At 38.0% G+C, this 23204-nt stretch overlaps 1 protein-coding gene across 3 annotated transcripts in view; it reads left to right on the top strand.

Annotated features, from left to right (window-relative positions):
- Positions 1-3300: 3300 nt before the first annotated feature.
- The window catches only part of rab28 (RAB28, member RAS oncogene family), a 77273-nt gene continuing 57369 nt past the window's right edge, over positions 3301-23204 (top strand). The window contains exon 1 of one of the 3 annotated variants that reach the window (XR_009064803.1): positions 3301-3669. Coding sequence is in view for 2 of the 3 variants with exons in the window: in XM_057850015.1 (XP_057705998.1) it covers positions 3595-3669 (75 nt within the window). In the remaining variant the exon portion in view is untranslated. The remainder of the gene's footprint in view (positions 3670-23204) is intronic. The other 2 variants (XM_057850015.1, XM_057850016.1) reach the window with 2 other exon arrangements.

Here is a 23204-nt window from a genome sequence, read left to right as displayed (position 1 = left end):
TTGTTTTATGTCATATTTTGAGAATACATATACTGTATTTTTGCTAATGTGTGTAGATTTGAGGGACACCCCGTATAGGGGTAGGGTGCACCATGAATTGGTCAGCAGCCAACCACTATGGACACACCAACAAACACCGCTGTTCAAATCACCAATTTTAAACAATAATTAACATAATATGCATGTTTTTAGCCTGTGAAAGGAAAGCCAAGCAAAGCATGTGCAGAGCACACAAATTCTAAATTGGATGCTAAGATTCAAACTCAGAGCTTTAGAAATTGGAGGCTCATGCACCAAAGACTTGACTATAGCCAATTTAAATCACGGTCAAAAGTGTGCTTTAAATAATTTGCTGCCATTAACAGCAATAGACCTTCAAACCATTTGAATTGGCATTGCTGATAATATACTGTCAGCCCTTCTCATTCAAATGGATTGGACATCTATTAACGTCAATTGGTGTGAATGATTTTAAATCAGGCTTTAATGTGGTTAAAATGTGAGATGGGTAAAACTATCTATATTGTAGAGTTTCATGAATTGGAGATGGGCCTGCAAAGGTAGACATAAACTGGTGTTTACTTTATTGTTGTTACTATTTAACCCTAACACGGACAGTGGTCACTACTGTGGACATTTATTAAAATGTATCATTAGCTTAACTCATTCACCCCAAGCCCACGTCAGAGTGTTTGTAGTGATGGTTAGTATCTGGGGAAATTGATATCGAAAACACCTATTGTCAGTAATAGACGCCCAATCCATGCAGAGGCGTCGCATCCCATTAGGCAAACCAGGCAATTGCCTAGGGCCCCCAGCCAGCAGGGGCCCCAAGAGGGCCAACAGATTTAGCACACGTAGCTTTACTGCACTGTCGCAGCAACAAGTGTAAGGAGTGTTTCAATACCATAGAATCATTTGGCAGATTATCTAACGATTCTGTTATCAATCCCAATCAGCACTAACCATGTCACGTAGATTATACATGTTTAAGAAAGTCCAATCAGCTATTAATACCACATAATTGTTTAAAGAGTGACTCACTAAGTACTCTCTTGAAAGTCCTTGCCGAGTTGTTTTATGTTGATTTTCACAGGCCAAATCATTATTCATGTGACTACTTAAACAAATGGTGATTTTTTTCAAAAAAGCATATTAATGGTTCTATCGTATTCTTCGTCGAATACTCCTCAAGAAAAAAACATAACATATATGCATCTAAAATAATCCTGAACAATTTTATTAGCAAATTTAATACTCATTTCGGTCGGTAGTTCACCAATCAGTGGTTTTTACGGAATAATTTGAATTTGGTGGGTCGTAGGGCCAATCTGACTACTGATTTCACACAAAGGTATATACCTCTGCATCGGATAGTGGTATATTTGTGTTGCTACTCTTTCTTCTATTGCTCCAAGTCCAACTGTCCCCTTACTTGCACACGCTCGAAGGGCCCCATGTTGCTTGCTGCGTGGGGCCACCAGGGACCCTTGCTACGCCTCTGGATCCATGTCAACTTGGAAGGTTTGGGGCTGGAAGTGATCGAATGCTTCCAGCCCCTCCCAGTTAAAATGGATTGGATGTCTAATGTCAATGGCAGCCAAAGACTTAACCTATTTGAGGTCACAAGCGATTTACAAAACAAAACAAAATTCCCAGAGCAAAATTCACATCAGCCACACTTATTTGAATTTGTATGGAGGTAGATTTGTGTCTTTATTATTCAATCAAAAAAAAAGTTGCTTCAATCAAAATACATATTTTCAATCGAAGAAAAAGTCACTTCAATTAAAAAAAAAAGTGTTTGAATGCAAAAATAAATTTAAACTGAAAAAAAAATATATGTGAAAACCTTTTCTTTAATTGAAATTTTTATTTATTTTTTATTTAAGTCAAGTTTTTTTTTTGATTGAAACAACATTTTTGATTGAAGTCATGTAATTTTGCGTTTGGACCACATTTTGGCTTGGTGCCCCATATTCGGCTTGGACTCCAGCAGAGTCCGATGGCGGGATGGAACCCTGGTGGCCATTATTCTTGCCTCATACTTTTATGCCATTGGCATAGTCAACTTCCAGTCAAACACACCGGAAATAGCGTTGAAGTTGAATCCTTGTGTCAAAATGATTCAATAAAAAAAAAGTGCCTTCAAAACTTTTTCCACTTAAAAAAAAAAAAAAAAAAGCATTTAAAACTTTTTGCTTTTCAAAAAACGTGACATTTCAATAAAACATATTTATATTTGAAATAAAAAAAAGTATTTTCAAAAAAAAAATAAATTTTTGCAAATGATTTTTTTCTTTCATCAAAAATAGTTTTTTGATTAAAGCAACTTTTATTGCGATTGAATGATTTAGACACAAATGTCCTATCCCTAATATGGCTCAAACACAAAAAGGATTGCTTCAATCAAATAAAACAGTTTGAATGAAAAATAAAGTGTTCAAATGCGAATTTCTGAGTCTCAAATATTTTTTCACATTCAAACCTTTTTTTCTACGCTAGAATTTTTAAAATTTTTGATTGAAGTGATTTTTCTTTTGAATATATATATATATATTTGTTTGAAGCAACTTATTTTTTGATTGAATAATAAAGACACAAATTTCCTAGCTAAAATGTGGTCCAAACGCAAAATTACATGACTTCAATCAAAAATGTTGTTTCAATAAAAAAAAAAAAAAACTTGACTTAAAAAAAAAAAAAAACATTTTCAATCAAAGAAAAAGTTTTCAAATATATATATTTGAGTTTCAAATTTATTTTTGCATTCAAACACATTTTTTTTATTGAAGTGACTTTTTCTTCGATTGAAAATATATATTTTGATTGTAGCAACTTTTTATTTGATTGAAGCAACTTTTTTTTGATTGAATAATAAAGACACATATCTACATCCATAAATTTGTCTTCCATCTTCTTTTTTTTTTTTTTTTTTTTTACAATGTGTTAATTTTTTAAAAATTTCCTATTGCAAAATATTACAACTGGCTGTCAAATGAGAGGACCGCAAAATATTGTCCCGTGGCCGTAATTGGCCCATGAGCCGCAAGTTTGAGACTGCTGAAGAAACAAATTCTTGCATCAAAGGGTTAAAATACTATTTTAATAATTTATTCGGAAATATCCTAAATCCCAGATGGAATTCCATGTATTAACTCGGCAAATACAATCAAATTTGCTGCTCTCTTGCAATTTTGGAGCTCGTCCCCCTAGCAACGTTGCCGCGCGTCACGTTGTGGACGCAACCATTCTGTAGACTCGAGGCTGTGTTTACGTCTTCAAGTGCTTCCGCGCGGTTATGACGACAACCACGGACACAGTCGTCCATATGAGGGCTATCGTGTGCGTTATAATGCCTGAAGCATGTCTGTTTGGAAGCGGCAATCTTTATTTTTCGTCAATTTCATGAGCTAACTGCCGAGTTGGTATAGTCAAAATGGCGCCCTGTTGCTAGTTCGAAGCGGTGCTAATCTGTCCGTGATTATTAGCTGGATAGTTCGGATTGTAATCCCTGTGTCGTCGTGGTTCTTCGCGCGGAGAGGGGGTCTCTCTGTCTCTGGGGTGGACTCTGGCCGAGCACACGGCAGCGTCATGTCGGACTCGGAGGAGGACAGCCAGGACCGACAGCTTAAAATTGTGGTCATCGGCGACGGCGCTTGCGGGAAGGTAAGCGTCACTCCACGTGAACTCCTCTTTACAATAAGAAATACTGCAATGACCAAGTTACATCACATAAATCTGGGATTCCGTTGTTAATCGGGGTCCTTTGGGGTGCTGCTCCTGACTCTGCAGTCTGCAGTAGCGCTTTTGGGTCACCATGGCGACGGACGCTCAACGACAGATGGGAATGAGCTCAGTTATTCACATTGCGCAGAGCGAGACGTGATGCAACCTTAGGAAGGAGGAAGTGTCATGACAGACGACAATTAAACGTAATTTATCCTAGTTTTGATTTAGGTTCATATGTACAGTTGAGTGAAGTCAGTATATGAGTTGTATACACATATCTGCTTTCACACTGTACTTCAATTACTACCAAGCATTTATTTGATTTTCAGATTAATGTCCATACTAGTACGATTTGTGTCCTCACTAGCAGGATTACTTGGGAATGCTGCACAATAAGACCGAACGGCGTATTATATACAGACACAAGTTAACATACAGTCAGGGCCGTTCCTGACCAATTTGGTACCCAAGGGAACATATTTGCTGGTGCCCCCCCCCCGCAACAATAGGTATTTTCACCACAAATATTTAAACACTCACACTTACACTTTACTTCTTTTTCCACTAGCAGTTTGTGTGGTGGAAGGTACTGGACTTGGCGGGCTTGGACTTGGTACTGATGTGGATAAGGTGGCTGTAAAAGATGGCACGGGATGTACAGAGGTTGAAGGAAAATATTTCTGAGGAGCATCTACAAAGAGAAGAAAGTGGGATGTTACATTATATTAGTCAAATAGATGTTGATTGTGAAAACAGCATGAAATAACCGTAATACCGCCTAACTTTAGCAGCCTATTGGACCTGGCTCAATCAGGTGTTCCGATCCGGCAACTATTGACAGGCGAGGTTGAAAAATAAAATAAATTCATGAAGCACTACACATCCAATAATAATGATTGAAATATTTTGTTAATTAAAAAAAATAAATTAACATGAATGGAGGTGCCATTTTAATGAATTAATTACACATTTAATAAAAAAAATGTTTGCATTTAAATATATTGCACTTTTAGTCCCCCATGTGAAATAATAAATTAATGGTGTATTTATTTAATTAACCTTGGCACTTTTAGACAAGGCAAATTTATTTGGAGAGCACAATTTAACACACTGTAAAAGTGCTTCACATCACATAGAAATCAGCAAGACACAATTTTAGTCCCCCATGCAGTTTGTCCAACTCTGTCTAAAATGGGAGAGGGAGTAAATTTAACTAACACTAATCCACAGCTGGCTGAATACTGAAAATATTTCTAAAACAAAGCCTGGCTAATGATATAGTATAATTTAGCTTTAGCAGTATGTCATCTAAACTCTTTGTAAATAACCATTAGCTTGCAATTGCGCTAAGTATACATGTTTATGCAATTAAAAAACATTTTTTCATCATCTAGCTGGCCTTATGGACCGCATGGGTCTGTATACAGTACAGGCCAAAGGTTTTGGACACATCTCATTCTATGCAAAACAACTGATGGTCCCAATCCCATTGAAAAAACAAGAAATTCCACTTATTAAGCCGAATAAGACATACCTGTGAAGTGAAAACTGTTTCAGGTGACTGCATCTTGAAGCTCATCGAGAGAGTGCCAAAAGTGTGCAAAGAAGTCATCAGAGCAAAGTGTGGATACTTTATAGAAAGTAAAATATAAAACATGTTTTCAGATATTTCACTTTTTATTGTCAAGTACATAATTCCACGTGTTCATTCATAGTTTTGATATCTTTAGTGAGAAAAATAATAATCAAAATATAGAAAACGCACAAATGATGAGGTGTGTCCAAACTTTTGGCCTGTACTGTGATTTAAAATGTAAAACAGAATCACTCATTCCAAAATATTTATTAGACTCAAAATTATTTGGTTTTTTTTTTTCCAACATTAACAGATTTTTATTAGAGTGTAACTTACACATGAAATTTATTGTTTTAATGCTGAAAAATACATTTTTATCCAGTTAATTGATTGGATGATTGGTGAAGTGACGGATTCTAAATATATTTACCAGGTGATGCCCTATCATTGACCTGATCCATTAATTACAGTAAAAACAATTCATAGATATTTGTACTCAGAGTTGTGTTTTCATTTATTTTTTTTTAGCAAGGTACTTCTTGTTGGTGGAGGCTGAAGAACAGAGTTTGCCAATTGAATTCCGTTCGACGAACCAAATGGACTCACATGGGAAAAAAATAAAATAAAATGCATCCCTTCTCTCGATTATCACCAAAATTGACTGCTGTATAAGTTTGTTTTGTTGAAACTTAAATTCATTCCCCTCAGTTTAAAAAAAAAAAAAAGTGTATATGGGCTGTGTTCTATGATTTAAAATGTTCCTGTAGATAGGGCTCATCATAAAAACAGGGCACGTGCTGACCTAAGAGTACTTTGAATGTGGGTAATACAGGACGATAACAATGTTTCAGTTGTAGCTCATTTTACTAGATGTGTAGTTTTCTTTGCACAACAGTAAAATGGCAACTTTAAATTGGCACTGCAACATTGCGTTTCATTGCTTTAGCATGTCATCGACTCTCTATTTTCACTATACACTATAAGCTCTTTTTCCTTGACAATAAATTACTGGTTATTGCAGAGTTTAAACTCACCACATGTTGGGAAGCTAACATTACTATTAGCAACTTCATGGATTAGTCTGCCATTACGGAGGACCGCAAGCACGAGCTGCCTGTAATTCTTCTCGATTCTGTAGTTACATAATTTATTATCTAATATGGGTTTCCCAAAGAGTTTGACTTTGCATTTTCTTGGTTGGAGAAAGTTAATGTAAATGTGAATCGTTTTGTTGTTCTAAAATGTTAACATCTGCCAGGCTATTCATCTAACATATTAAATGGCCCTTTTGTGATTTGAAATTGGAGCCCGCTCTCTGAACATATTAAAATGTGAACTGTCGACCTCAACTCTGTCAGTTAGTTAATTAATTCATTTTCCGTATGAAATCATTGAAATGGACTGTTCAAACTGTTTCCATCAGAGAATTACTGCATTCAATTCTCCCCTTTAACTTATGTACAGATCACATTGCATCATACTTGACAACAATTTCTCATATTATTATTACAAAATAAGCAATATTGTACTGAACAGTTGGTACAGCATCCATTAGAACTTGGATGGTATGTGGAGGTAAGTTCCATTTGTGGTTAAATGAGTATTCGGTAGTTCATTTGCACTCACTGATTCCCTTGTCAGAAAAACCCAAAAAATACAGCTGGTGTCCATCACTTACTTTATTACATAAAATCAGTGATTCTCAAACCCTTAACAAAAAGTACCATATAAAAAATACTTAACACTTAAAGGGAACCACGGATAGAAGGGCATGTAGTTCTTAAAAGATAAATCTTAGAACGTGTTATAATAATTTGATATTAAAAACCCTCTTAATGTTTTCATTTCAATAAAATTTGTAAAATTATTTTAACTAATAGGTCACCATTGTTGGTGACGTCGCAGGGCAGTGACATCACATGGCCCCGCTGGTGGAATTCCACGTGTCGCTCTTTTAAAAAAAAACAACAAAAAAACCTGTCACTCTTTAATTATGTAAGGTAGTGATTTGAATACGCGACAAGGTGTCAGTGGGGAGTTTTAAATTAATTGGGATCAAGCCAATGAGTGCGTTTTGTCCATTGACTGACGCCGTAGTTTTCCTTTAATCCACAGTGGGGTGTAAGGCAAAGAGAAAGGAGGGTGGACACAGGCGTTCAGATTCATACTACGGACCGCGCTGTTTATTGGCATAAGCTTCGGCAACTCCTTCACAACAAACATAAGTATCATATAGTGAAAATAGAACAAAAATAATATTTATATCCCTCAAAAAAATAATGTTCACAAAAAGAAAAGTGCTTCAATCTGTATTAATGAGGCCCTAATCTCACACAATTAAACAACAACGCAAAGAGAACTGGCATTCACAATCAAAATAGATTTGCAAAATACACATAAAACTAACTCAGACTTTGGTCAAACTCTAAACATTTTAGCAACTCGTTTAGCTCAACAAATACACTGGATGGCAATATTTAGTTACAATATACAAACTATGATGCTGGGAGCCATTATCAGGAGTCTTGTTTGTTGTGAAGACAAGACTTAAATGAACATAAATCACAATGGACCCGCAATAAAAAGGAAACTACGGCGTCAATCAAGGGACAAAACGCACGCTTGATCTCATATTAATTTAAAATTCGCTATGGACACCTTGTGATGTATTTAATCACTACCTTACATAGTTAAAGAGTGACACTGTGAAGTACGGCTATGTGACATCACCATGCTGGAACGTCAACAACAATGGTGAGCTACTAGTTTATTTTTTTCTTTAGAATTTTACAAATTTTATTAAAACGAAAACATTAAGAGGGGATTTAATATCAAAGTATTATAACTTGTACTAACATTTGTCTTTTAAGAACTACATGTCTATCTGTGGTACCCTTAAAAAATGCCTTTATGATCAACAATAAAGGTGTGTGGTTGAAGGGTTTGAACAAATATTTGTTGAAGAATAAATACAAATGTATTTTACCCGAAAAACAAATACAACTGAACTAGTGCTCCAATGATTAATTGATTAACTCGAGTAATTCGATTTGAAAAAAGCTTCAAATCAAATTTTGCAGCTTCAAGTTTTGGTTTAATTACAGTGGCATTGTAATGGTTTGTTTTGAAAGTGTTTGCATTTAGTTTTATTGATTTGGGTGGATCCACTGCTCTCTTGGCAACAGTGAATATGACATAACTCATTTAACATGGCTGAATCCAGCTGCTCCCTGATAAGACCAACATAAGCTAATATTTTTATATGCATTTAAACTTTAGTTAATAGGTATATTTAGCAGTTTTTTTTTTTGGGGGGGGGGGGGGTATGTGTTTTAACGATTTGGTAGCATTTTATAGAATTTAAGCTAGCTGACTTCTGCTGTGTAAGTTAGCCAAATGTTCTTTTGTGGTACTTAGATCCTCACTTATTTTTTTAATACCGTTTGAGGCTAAGCTCTGGTATTTTATTTAATTTTTAAATGAAAGTGCAACTCTGCACAGTTTGAAGAAACACTCGGGGAATTTTATTTTGTGTTCGCATATAATGCTCTTTTGAAAGTGCAATCTTGGCAAGCCTTTGTTTTAAATCTCCTAAAATTTAGTTTGCAACGCATTAAATGTTCCTAATCCGATTACTCGATTATTCAAACTAACTAGTTGATAGATTAATCGACTACTAAAATAATCGATAGCTGCAGCCTTTAACTTTACCGGATTTAGGCAGGGACTCTTTAGCGTACTACCAAATTTTGAGAATCTTTTTTTCATTTTACATTGTTTTTACCCAAAAACTGTTTTCATGTATATCAGGGGTCCCCAAACTTTTTCCTGTGAGGGCCACATAACCCTTCTCTTCTCTGATGAGGGACCGGGGTCAGTTTGTAACAGAAAAAGTGTGACGATTGCAGGAGTGCCTAAATGTAAAAATGTATTGTTTTTCAGAAAGCCACAATCAAATAACCCTTTCTGGATTCTTCACGGAACCAAAGTAAATAAAATAAAAATGATATAATATAATATAGTATAATATAATATAATTAGGGCTGTCAAACGATTAAAATTTTTAAGCGAGTTAATCACAGCTTAAAAATTGTAATTAATCGCAATTCAAACATCTCTAAAATATGCCTTATTTTTCTGTAAATTATTGTTGGAATGGAAAGATAAGACACAAGACGGATATATACATTCAACATACTGTACATAAGTACTGTATTTGTTTATTATAACAATAAATCAACAAGATGGCATTAACATTAATATTCTGTCAAAGCAATCCCTGGATAGAACGACTTGTAGTTCTTAAAAGATAGATTTTAGTACAAATTATAGAAATTTTATGTTAAAACCCCTCTTAATTTTTTCGTTTTAATAAAATTGGTAAAATTTTCAATCAAAAAAATTAACTAGTAGCTCACCATTGTTGATGTCAAGAATTACACAATGCTCATGGTGCATAAAATCAGTCGCACCCAAGCGCCAGCAGAGGGAGACAAAAAACACAAGTAACAAGTGGACATGACACTGCTGTCATTTTAATCTGTTTGAGCGGGGCATATGCGTTAATTGCGTCAAATATTTTAACGTGATTAATGAAAAAAATTAATTACCGCCCGTTAACGCGATAACTTTGACAGCCCTTAATATAATATAATATAATACAATATAATATAATCAGGGGTGCACATAATTTTTTTGCCCAGGTTCTCAGAGGAGGACCTGGAGATGTGACTTGGTCCTCATTGAGCTTGAGAGCCGACCCACCTGATGCGATAAATTTATGACAAGCTTTACTTAGAGCCAATTAACTTTGATTAATTATATTAACAGTTAATGCTTGATTAACATCAACTGGCACAAAAAATTGCCATTACTTTGAAGTGAAATGTAAAGAAATAAACATAAAAGCACCAGTTCAAAATAAAGGGCATTATGCGGCTCCCACATTAACTCCAAGCCTTTTTAAAAGTGGGATGTCCTCCTCATAAGAACTCATTGAACGTGTATGTTTAGCTTTGTAAAATGCGAGCAAAAACACGTTTGTCAGTGCATGTCGCTGTTCATTACCTTTATTCCGCCCTATTCCGCCACATGTCCATAGGGCGAGTGGGGTCCTGTTTGACATCGATAGTTTGCTTAATTGCCACATGCTCTCTGTTTTTTTCGTGCTTTTCAAAGTTTGGATGGCTGAAATTCTTTGACCCTACATTAAATGCGTTGCTCTAATCGGCGACATTGGGATTCTCACGGCACATTTTGTACCGCATTTCCGTGCGAGCATCATTCACTTCTAGCCATGGTACCTCCTGTAGCCACTTTTCAGCAAAAGTCCTTTTTTTTGGTAGCTCCGGTGACGTCTCTGCAAAAGCGTATGGAAGCCGTTGAGGGCCAGCGCGTTTGTCTACGTCCAGTACGCATGTGCGGACCACTTATATGCACCCCTGAATATAATATAATATAATATAATATAATATAATATAATATAATATCATATAATATCATGTAATGTAATATAATATAATAATACTGTATTAATTAAATAGATAATAACCAAATAACCATTGCTCAGTTCTTCACAGAAAAAAGCCAGGACATAAATAACTCTATTTTTTTTTGTTCAGGGGGCCGGACCAAATGTGGCTGCGGGCCGTATCCGGCCCGCGGGCCGTAGTTTGGGGACCCCTGATGTATATTCTTACTGAAAAAAATCTATGTTTGCAAAATGTCTTACCACTGTGGCTTTAAAATTTGCAGTTCTTCACTTTAAACGAAGGAATGTGAACATTTGATCCGATTGTCCACAATTTTGGCAGAAAGATAAATGTTGTCGTTCCGAAAAACTGCCATTTTCTTGTTTTTCTTTTCAGAATGAGACAGAAAGGTGAAGTACTGAGAACACACAGGAGTCAGTCCCCAGCAGATACGCTACATTAATACCCCCACACACCACTGCCAGGTGTCACCTCATCACTGACTTACCTGCTTGTGCGTTGAGCTCAGAAAATACCATACCCTGCAAACCCCCCATTTATATTCAGCACTGCTGACTGACATCCTGAATACCACTACACACCCCTCCTCCTCTTATTAATGTCATTTTGCCCAGCAAATTGCAATTGGATCGGTTTATCTTGGACGCCATTCTCCAGTGGTATTTTGGCTTGCGGTCGGCTCGTCCATTCAGAAAATAGCTAGATGTGGGAAGGCTTGTCCACCTGAGTGAAATGTTTTTTGAAAATATCTGAACTCTCGCATGGAGCCAGAACCTTAATACGGTGCGTTTAACTTACACACAAGTCTATTTTTCCACCTGAGGACTCAGGTTTTCTTCAATATTTGCTGTTCCCTTTAGAAACCAGTCAGGATTGGATGCGGGTTTAAACGGTGAAGCAGTTATTGCAGAGACTTTTAAGTCGAATGTCTTCAAGTGCGTCAAGTATGTTTTGGACTGATTTGTGCAGAAAAATGTGCCTAATATACGTACGATATGAGCTGTCATAATGTGAACTTAAGAAACCAATCTTAACCAGCATGACTCACTCACTCATGACAAATGACTCACAGCAGAATAATATTAGCCTAATAGCATAATTGCACAAGTCATTTTAAACTTACCGTCACAATATACAGTACATAAAAAATAAAATGGCATGTGCTTGCTAAAAATTGTGTTTCTCATTTTTTAGTCATTGTTGATTTGTGAAGTATTTGTTAACAGTTTGTTAAGCATTTACAGGGTGTTCTTAACCTGAAACACAGTTTGTGTAGAAACGTTTCAAGTTTTTGTTTGTAACGTTTGGCATTTTTATCTTTTCAGGTTAAGAAATGCCGTTCAATTCAAAAGAAAAGGCATTTTGATAAGGCATTTTGCAGGCAGCGCTCATGTTGCACATTTATGAAAATCTGCCATAGAAACAACAAATATTTGTACTTTTCTTTGTATATTTAACAATAAAACTTATGACCTTCAACATAAAGTGTATATAGTTTTATTAAGATCCATCAACTAGCATGGCCATTTAGAATGGGGTCAACCATATTGGAACACCCAGTAAATGCTTAACAAACTGTTTACAAATACTTCACAAATCAACAATAAATCATTTATCAACCGTTTACTAATGATCCATTAACTAGTAAAACAGATAGTTATCATTAAGTGTTACCAAGTTTTTGTATAATTTATTAGAGTTATTAGCCAATAAAAGCATTTTAAAGCAATATGATTCGCTGTGGCGACCCCTGAAGGGAAAAGCCAAAAGGAAAAGAAGACGACGAAGATCGGATAATATCGACATCGGTTGTGGGCCAATGTGCATGTGTCTTTCAAAGTGAATGTAGAAGCCTTCTGCCTTTGTACCGGGGTTGATTACAGCTTAGCACAGCAATTATGCTTATTGACCATTAGATGTCTGCTAACTAAGATGCTTGGGATTTGTTATGTGAGCAGACCATTTGCATTCATGGTGCAAAAATTAAAATAAAAAATAAATGATTGAAAAATAATTTATTATATGCTTATTACATACCTCATTTACTGTATTGAAGCTTTGTGCCTTTGTTGTAAATTTGAGCCAGAAGCACTGTGCGAGCCATATGTGATTAGAAATTCCACTTGATCCGAAAAACAAATGTTTACATTATTTTGATTTCAACAATAAATATCATCATCAGTTATAGTTATCATTATTAAAGTATCCAGTTGGGCATCACAATGCAATTAGCCATAGTACGTTAAGAATAAATCACTCAATTTTCACATCAGAAACTTCATACTTGAGGAAAGCATGTAGAATCATCTTAATTTTACTCAACAAAAGCAAATTTAGCGTTTTTCTATAAATAATCACAACTTATTTAGATTGAATTCCAATGTCACTATTGCCTCAGCACATCTTGCCGGCTATCTGGCCCTTGTCGTTTTTAGATTGAAATGTTACATGAAATAAAACACGTAAAAGCTGAATATTTTATGAATGGATGCAGAAATGTCAAAATTACTAAATGAGCAACTGGCCAGACATTACCTGATTATTTGAATGTAAATTTACGCTATTGTGTATGGATATAAAATCCAACATGGTGGCGATCACTAAACAAAGAGCTTTTTAATTTGAAAATTCTTGTAAATAAATGCGTAAATCCCAGAATTTCTATAGATATTTAGGTAAAACAGTCTAGATTCTTGGTTAAAAGCAAAAAAAAAAAAAAAAAAACAAAAAAAAAAAACGGGGAGTTATCATTCATTTTAAGTAAATATTTGCAGCTAAAGTTTTGCTATTTTTTTTCCATTTATTGATTTTTTTTCCACAAAATTTCAAAGTGCATGCATGGTGCTATTTGATGTACAGTGCCTTGCAAAAGTATTCGGCCCCCTTGAACCTTGCAACCTTTCGCCACATTTCAGGCTTCAAACATAAAGATATAAAATTTTAATTTTTTGTCAAGAATCAACAACAAGTGGGACACAATCGTGAAGTGGAACAAAATTTATTGGATAATTTAAACTTTTTTAACAAATAAAAAACTGAAAAGTGGGGCGTGCAATATTATTCGGCCCCCTTCCGTTAATACTTTGTAGCGCCACGTTTTGCTCCAATTACAGCTGCAAGTCACTTGGGGTATGTTTCTATCAGTTTTGCACATCGAGAGACTGACATTCTTGCCCATTCTTCCTTGCAAAACAGCTCGAGCTCAGTGAGGTTGGATGGAGAGTGTTTGTGAACAGCAGTCTTCAGCTCGTTCCACAGATTCTCGATTGGATTCAGGTCTGGACTTTGACTTGGCCATTCTAACACCTGAATACGTTTATTTTTGAACCATTCCATTGTAGATTTGGCTTTATGTATTGGATCATTGTCCTGTTAGGAGATAAATCTCCGTCCCAGTCTCAGGTCTTGTGCAGATACCAACAGGTTTTCTTCCAGAATGTTCCTGTATTTGGCTGTGTCCATCTTCCCGTCAATTTTAACCATCTTCCCTGTCCCTGCTGGCCCAAACCATGATGCTGCCACCACCATGTTTGACAGTGGGGATGGTGTGTTCAGGGTAATGAGCTGTGTTGCTTTTACGCCAAACATATCGTTTTGCATTGTGGCCAAAAAGTTCAATTTTGGTTTCATCTGACCAGAGCACCTTCTTCCACATGTTTGGTGTGTCTCCCAGGTGGCTTGTGGCAAACTTTAAACGAGACTTTTTATGGATATCTTTGAGAAATGGCTTTCTTCTTGCCACTCTTCCATAAAGGCCAGATTTGAGCAGTGTACGACTGATTGTTGTCCTATGGACAGACTCTCCCACCTCAGCTGTAGATCTCTGCAGTTCATCCAGAGTGATCATGGGCCTCTTGGCTGCATCTCTGATCAGTTTTCTCCTTGTTTGAGAAGAAAGTTTGGAAGGACGGCCGAGTCTTGGTAGATTTGCAGTGGTCTGATGCTCCTTCCATTTCAATATGATGGCTTGCACAGTGCTCCTTGAGATGTTTAAAGCTTGGGAAATCTTTTTGTATCCAAATCCGGCTTTAAACTTCTCCACCACAGTATCTCGGACCTGCCTGGTGTAGTCCTTGGTTTTCATAATGCTCTCTGCACTTTAAACAGAACCCTGAGACTATCATAGAGCAGGTGCATTTATACGGAGACTTGATTACACACAGGTGGATTCTATTTATCATCATCGGTCATTTAGGACAACATTGGATCATTCAGAGATCCTCACTGAACTTCTGGAGTGAGTTTGCTGCACTGAAAGTAAAGGGGCCGAATAATATTGCACGCCCCACTTTTCAGTTTTTTATTTGTTAAAAAAGTTTAAATTATCCAATAAATGTTGTTCCACTTCACAATTGTGTCCCACTTGTTGTTGATTCTTGACAAAAAAATTAAATTTCATATCTTTATGTTTGAAGCCTGAAATGTGGCGAAAGGTTGCAAGGTTCAAGGGGGCCGAATACTTTTGCAAGGCACTGTAATAGTTACCTTGAATCTTCAACCAAATCACTCTTGAGACACTCTTGCCTGCTTGTATGCACAAAACCTTTTGTCCTGTTTCCACCTAAATCGGGCGTTAGAACTAGAGCTGAAACGAATACTCGAGCAACTCGAGTAACTCGAGTTTAAAAACTGATCCGAGTCATTTTATTCACCTCGAGTAATCGTTTATTTTGACAGCTCTAAGCATCACGTTTTGCTCGGACTACTTTTAATGCGGGACAACGCGCTGATGTCATGTTCGTAGAGGAAGAAGCAAAAAAAAAAAAAACTTACTGCAGCCGACAATCGCTACAAGCGACGCCGACGTTGCTAAATACTAGCCCGCACATGCTACGTTAGTTGCAGGTAGCGTCTGATGAGTCTCATAGAGATCCCATGTATGTTGAACTAGATGCACAATGACAGACTAGGCCGCGTCTGGGCAGCGTTAGCAAACAGCCGCCATCTTAAAGCAGTAGAGCGCTAAGCACTAATAAAGAGCGCTAAGCACTAATATATAAGATTAACGTTACTGTCACTACTAGCTCACCTTACGTTAGCCCTGCGGAGGGCTAGGTTTCAATTAATTAAGACCACTTTCGATGTGTGGCTAACGTGTATGACATACAGGCTTTAACATAACATAGCGTTGTGGAGTGATGAGGGTGTCAAATAAAAACTCAATAATGCTAACTATCAATTTTAGCTCAGTAGTCATTGCTGGATAAAACGCCAAGTAGCAGTAGTCCCTAATGTGCTCCAATACAGCCTGTATCATACATTTATTTTGAACAGTGCAAAAACTCAAAATCCTATCAGGACTTACAGTTTAGACTAACTTAAAACTTAACTAGAACTTAAAAATGGCTTGACACAAATAGAAATTCAACTGAAAAACGTGGGAAAAAATCCTAACTTTTAAGTGATGTGTGTTATCAAGCGTAAAGGCATTTTTAGGTGTGTATATATGTATATATATTAGGGCTGTCAAACGATTAAAATTTTTAATCGAGTTAATTACAGCTTAAGAATTAATTAATCGTAATTAATCGCAATTCAAACCATCTATAAAATATGCCATATTTTTCTGTAAATTATATATATATTCTGTAAAATAATTTGTTGGACATAAGGGGTCTTTTTGAGCCATACTTTGTCTGGCCTCTCACCTAGGACCTGTTTGCCATGGGTGACCCTACCAGGGGCTTAAAGCCCCAGACAACATAGCTCCTAGGATCATTGAGACACGCAAACCCCTCCACCACGATAAGGTGATGACTCACGGGGGGTCCAAAAATTATTTTACACAATATATATATAATTTAGTCTACATGTGTTTTGTGGATCTGGAGAAGGCGTTCGACCGTGTGCCTCGGGGAGTCCTGTGGGGGGTGCTCCGGGAGTACGGGGTACCGAGCCCCTTGGTAAGGGCTGTTCGGTCCCTGTACGACCGGTGTCAGAGTTTGGTCCGCATTGCCGGCAGTAAGTCGAATTCGTTCCCAGCGAGGGTTGGACTCCGCCAAGGCTGCACTTTGTCACCGATTTTGTTCATAATTTTTATGGACAGAATTTCTAGGTGCAGCCGAAGCGTTGAGGGGGTCCGGTTTGGTGACCTCAGCATTGAATCTCTGCTTTTTGCAGATGATTTAGTGCTGTTGGCTTCATCAAGCCGTGACCTCCAACTCTCACTGGAGCGGTTCACAGTTGAGTGTGAAGCGGTTGGGATGAAGATCAGCACCTCCAAATCCGAGACCATGGTCCTCAGTCGGAAAAGGGTGGAGTGCCCTCTCCGGGTCGGGGATGAGATCCTGCCCCAAGTGGAGGAGTTCAAGTATCTTGGGGTCTTGTTCACGAGTGACGGTAGGAGGGAGCGGGAGATAGACAGGCGAATCGGTGCGGCGTCTGCAGTAATGCGGACTCTGCACCGGTCCGTAGTGGTGAAGAAGGAGCTGAGCCAAAAGGCAAAGCTCTCGATTTACCAGTCGATCTACGTTCCTACCCTCACCTATGGTCACGAGCTTTGGGTCGTGACCGAAAGAACAAGATCCCGGATACAAGCGGCCGAAATGAGTTTCCTCCGCAGGGTGTCCGGGCTCTCCCTTAGAGATAGGGTGAGAAGCTCGGTCATCCGGGAGGGACTCGGCGTCGAGCCGCTACTCCTCCGCGTAGAGAGGAGCCAGCTGAGGTGGCTCGGGCATCTGGTTCGGATGCCTCCCGGACGCCTCCCTGGAGAGGTGTTCCGGGCATGTCCCACCGGCGGGAGGCCCCAGGGACGACCCAGGACACGCTGGAGAGACTATGTCTCTCGGCTGGCCTGGGAACGCCTTGGGATCCCGCCGGAGGAGCTGGTTGAAGTGGCTGGGGAGAGGGAAGTCTGGGCTTCCCTGTTAAAGCTGCTGCCTCCGCGACCCGACCCCGGAACAAGCGGAAGATAATGGATGGATGGATGGATAATTTGTTGGAATGGAAAAATAAGACACAAGATGGATATATACATTCAACATACGGTACATAAGGACTGTAGTGGGCATTTCACTCTACTGTCATTTAAGGCAAGGCAAGGCAAGGCAAATTTATTTATATAGCACAATTCAATACAAGGCAATTCAAAGTGCTTTACATCACATGAAGACCATAAAAATCACATTTAAATCAACACAACGTAAAAACCAAGACAAAAGATCGCATTTAATCACAGAATAAAAATAAATAAATAAAAATAAAACAAAAATAAAAATAAAGCAAAAACTACTACTACTAATAATCATTGAAATCAGCAATGGAGATAAGCACAAGAGGAATAGAAGGCAGGTAGATTGAAATATATAGACAGTTATGGATATGCAGTGCTAAACAAAAGCGTTTTTAGCCCTGATTTAAAGGAGCTAACGGTTTGAGCATACTTCAGATGTTCGGGTAACTTGTTCCATAGGTGAGGAGCATAATAACTAAATGCTGCCTCACCCTGCTTGGTTCTTGTTCTTGGAACATGCAGAAGACCCGTTCCAGACGACCTTAGGGGTCTAGATGTCTCAAGTCAAGCATGTATTTTGGTCCAAGGCCATTAAGTGTTTTGTAGACGAGCAGTAGTATTTTATAGTCTATCCTTTGACTCACTGGAAGCCAGTGTAGCGATTTCAAAATCGGTGTAATGTGGTCCAGCTTCCTTGTATTTTTGAGGACTCTGGCTGCAGCATTCTGTACTAGCTGCAGCTTCCTGACTGATTTTTTATCAAGACCTGTAAATATACCGTTGCAGTAGTCCAATCTGCTGAAAATGAATGCATGCATAAGTTTTTCCATGTCTTGTTGAGTCAGAAGCCCCTTAATTCTGGTTATATTTTTTAGGTGGTAATAAGCGGATTTAGTGACGGACTTTAGATGGCTATCAAATTTTAGGTCTGAGTCAATAATTACGCCAAGGTTTCTGACTTGATTTGTAGCTGTAAGTGACATTGTGCTAAGTTGGCTGCTTATCTTTGACCTTTCCTTTTTTGGCCCAAAAATGATCACCTCTGTCTTCTCCACATTTAACTGGAGAAAATTCTGGCACATCCATTCATTGATTTGATGAATGCATTTACTCAGGGAGACTAAGGGACTATAATCATGTGGGGACACAGAAATGTACAGTTGTGTGTCATCTGCATAGGCGTGATAGGAGATGTCATACTGTTCCATTATCTGAGCTAACGGAAGCATATAGATGTTAAATAAGAGTGGTCCAAGAATTGACCCTTGAGGGACTCCACAAGTGAATTTGGTTCGTTCTGACTGATAGTTTCCAATTGACACAAAGAAATCCCTATCATGTAAATAGGATGTGAACCACTGAAGAATAGTGTCAGTAAGCCCTACCCACTGTTCCAATCTGCTGAGTAGTATGTTGTGATCAACCGTGTCAAATGCGGCGCTGAGATCCAATAGTAGCAGAACAGATGATTTGCCTGCATCGGTATTCCGACGAATATCATTTAGGACTTTGATAAGCACGGTCTCTGTGCTGTGTTGTGGCCGAAATCCAGACTGAAATGAGTTAAAAAGATTGTTTTGCATCATAAAAGTCTGGATCTGTTCAAACACAACCCTTTCGATAATTTTCCCCAGGAATGTCAGATTTGATATTGGCCTGTAATTACTAATGGTTGAGGCATCCAGATTAGGTTTTTTTAGGAGAGGTTTTATTACTGCGGTTTTTAAAGTCTGAGGAAACTCTCCTGTTTGGAGGGAAGTATTTATAATCTGAAGTATGTCTGGGGCTATGCAATGAAAAACAGTTTTGAAAAAGTTTGAAGGAAGGATGTGAAGGCAGCATGTTGTGGGCTTTAATTTCGACACAATTTCTGTTAAAGTGGCATAGTCCAAGAGGCTAAACTGTCTAAGATTGACATGGGGGACATTTTGGGAGGCGTTTAGTGTAACAATTGTTAATCTGGAGTTGCACACAGTCTGTCTAATCTTTAGTACTTTGTGTGTAAAGAATGCTGCGAAATTATTACAGGACACTTCAGATGCCAATTCCTGAGGTATTGATGCTTGTGGGTTTGTCAGTTTGTCAACAACAGAAAATAGTGTGCGAGTATTGTTGGTGTTTCTACTAATGATCTCTGAAAAATATGATTGTCTAGCATTTTTCAGTTCCTGGTTGTATTTGTGAAGACTCTCTTTGTAGATATCATAAAAAACTAGGAGTTTGTTTTTTCACCATCTGCGTTCTACTCGTCTACAAACTTGCTTTTGTTTTATAGCTAGTATGGCATTTCTCCAGGGTGACCTCTTCTTTCTTGACAAAGTTTTTGTCTTAATCGGGGCAATAGTGTCCATTACAGTCATCACACTGGAACTGAAACTATTTACAAGTTCTTCCACTGGAGCTATTGTAGGGGTTAATGATGAGGCATAGGCCTGTGTGAATAACGCACATGTGTTATCACTTATGTAACGCTTCCTAATCACCTCTGTTTCCCTTTTCAGAGGATGGACAGGGGTGGTCATTTTAAACATAATGCAGTAGTGATCAGACAGAGCAACATCATTCACTGTGACCTCAGAGATGTTAAGACCTTTGGATATTATTAAGTCCAGTATGTGCCCTCTGTTATGTGTTGGAACTGTGACATGCTGAGATAAACCAAATGTTTTCAAAATATTTAAAAGCTCTCTAGCACATCCTTCTTCAGGATTATCAACATGAATGTTAAAGTCACCCACTAAAACAACACAATCAAAGTCCATGCAGACGGAAGACAGTATTTTGGTAAGCTCATCAAAAAACATTGTGTTATTCTTCGGTGGTCTGTAAATTGTTACCAAGGCAGCTCTGCAAGGGCTTTTTAGCTGAATGACAATATACTCAAAGGAATCAAACTGACCACATAAAATATTCGTGCATTGAAAACTGTCCCTGATCAGACTGGCAACCCCACCTCCTTTCTTATGGGTTCTTGGCGCACTAAAGAAATTGAAGTTTGTGGGGGATTTAAATCTGTCTATGCTGTCCTCACTCCGAAGCGTTTACGTTTTCCAAAGCTAGACAGCTAGTGAACGACGCCTTAATAATCAGACTTCTTCCTTTTTCATCTGATTTATTAATAAAATGGCCTCAAACCACTGTCCTCTTTAGACCGTAGTGAAACTATAAAAAAAAGTACACAAGCATTGCATTAGCGACAACGTTAGCTTAGCACGCTATACAGGTTCACTAAACATAAACAAAAAACATCTCATACAAAAAATATAACATTTCGCTTACTAACATAATATGTACATTCTTTACAACAACCATACTTACGGACAAATCTTGTCCAAGGATCATATAAGCACAACATTACAACGTAGGCGTCAGCCCGAGACGTCGTGCAGCCATATTGAACTGGCAAGAAAGCAATAAACCACAAGAGTTCGCTGTTAGACAGCACAAAAAACCTTGCTGTAAAACTTACCAAAAGGCAGAATACTGTCTGAACGGGACATGTGCGTTAATTGCGTCAAATATTTTAACGTGATTAATTTAAAAAATTAATTACCGCGCGTTAACGCGATCATTTTGACAGCCCTAATATATATATATATAATATATATACTTTTTAAAAATAAGATCTAAAGGTTTTTTGAGTGAAAGCAGTGAATTAGTCTTTTTTTTTTAATTCTAGTTACATCTGAGATGCAATTGTTGGCTGTTTTCAACAATATACATAAAAAATAAAGACATTGATTGACTGAAAATGATAAAATGTCTTGTTTTCTCATGTATATCTATAATTGCTCTTCACCTAAAAATATATTTGTTTTATCCGATTACTCGATTAATCGATAGAATTTTCAGTCGATTACTTGATTACTAAAATATTCGATAGCTGCAGCCCTAGTTAGAACACAGCTTGTGATTGAGTTTATCGCAGTGGAAGCTTCCACGACGCTCTGCCTGGCCTGGCCCGCTACGGAAAGCCATGACACAATATAAGAAGCTGTCTTGTCAACTGATCTGAGCTTCTGTGATGCTTTGAAGCATTAGCGGTGTAGAGCAACGTGCCAAATGCCGAAGTGTCCACACATTACATCACATTGAAGCTATGACCCGTCTCGTTTTCTTATGTTTGTCGACATAATTTATGCAAGACTATTGTAAAAAGTAATTACTTTTTTCCATTTAAAATTCTAGTTGAACGCATTAAAAGGAATGAAATGTAAAAATCACAATCGCAATGAGCTTTTTTGCCATAATCATACAGCCATAGCTGGTGCAACCACAATAGGTCAAGGATAGATAGACACAGCCACCGGTACGTTTTCACTGGCCTTATTGAATGAATGGTAATAAATGAAACTCAATAATCACATTCACCTGGCACCTTAGATGCATCTTTTGGTATTTTAATAATGCTAAATCAATGTTGTAGCATGTCATGTGAACTACTGTTTTCGTCCTTGTACAAAATAGCTGTACTTGTGCGTATTTGCAGTCGAAAGAGTACAGAGAGTTGCATCGCATGGTTGTCTTCTGGTTGTTTTTTTCTCCGCTCTCCAAGTTTCTTGTTTCATTGGAACCTCCCCCCCATTTCCCGGCATTGGGATCACTGGTGACCCTGTGCTGGAGTGTCAGGATTACACCAGCGTTCATATTCGCTGTTCCAATTGTACACTAGGAAAAAAAAACTACAAAGGGACTACGTTTAAAGGGGGAAAGCCAAGCTACTGGGACGCCAAGACAAATGTCCGAGAAGGCCAGCACGAGCATGAGGGATTCATTTTTGCTGTCCGAGCTCGTTATTCCCGTGTTGGGGCTGATTGTTTGGGCGAACTAAATGAGCCGTATTCTCCTCGTTGCTGTCATTATTCAGTCAGTCTTGAGGCCACGACAAGCTGAGAATGAAACAATTTTGAGGTCAATAAACGTCTCCAACAATTAGCTTGGCGGCACGGTGAATGAGTGTTAGCATTTCAGCCTCATAGTTATGAGATTTGGTGTTCAAATCCATGCTACGGACTTCCTGGGAGGAGTTTGCCTGTTTTCCCTGTGGTTGTGATTTTTCTGGGTACTCAGGGTTTTTTCCTGCATTCCAAAACATGCATTCTTGGTTCATTGAAGACTAGACTACTTTAGGTGCATGTTAAAATGGTTGTGAAATGCTCACTGTGTCCTCTCGCAAGATCGGCTGCAGGTCACCGTAATATTAGAAACAACCCCAGTGATGCAATTCACTTCCTTGAAAATGTAGTCGCTGCCACAGAGTGCTCAGGTGTTACGTTGACATTGAGGCAAGTTAATAGACATCCAATGCTTCCTGTTTTCCTCTAACCGCACATCCATCAAAATGAATTAAAGTTGGCCGCGCCAACACCACGCTGTCTCCCTGCAGACTTGCTATTTTCTTCTTCCCCCAATGGTGACAGTGATGGAGGTTTCCTAATTTGTGGCAATTATT

Source organism: Corythoichthys intestinalis, chromosome 11 (genome assembly GCF_030265065.1).
Source record: "Corythoichthys intestinalis isolate RoL2023-P3 chromosome 11, ASM3026506v1, whole genome shotgun sequence".
Lineage (NCBI taxonomy): Eukaryota > Metazoa > Chordata > Actinopteri > Syngnathiformes > Syngnathidae > Corythoichthys > Corythoichthys intestinalis.
This window is presented reverse-complemented; position numbering and strand designations above follow the sequence as displayed.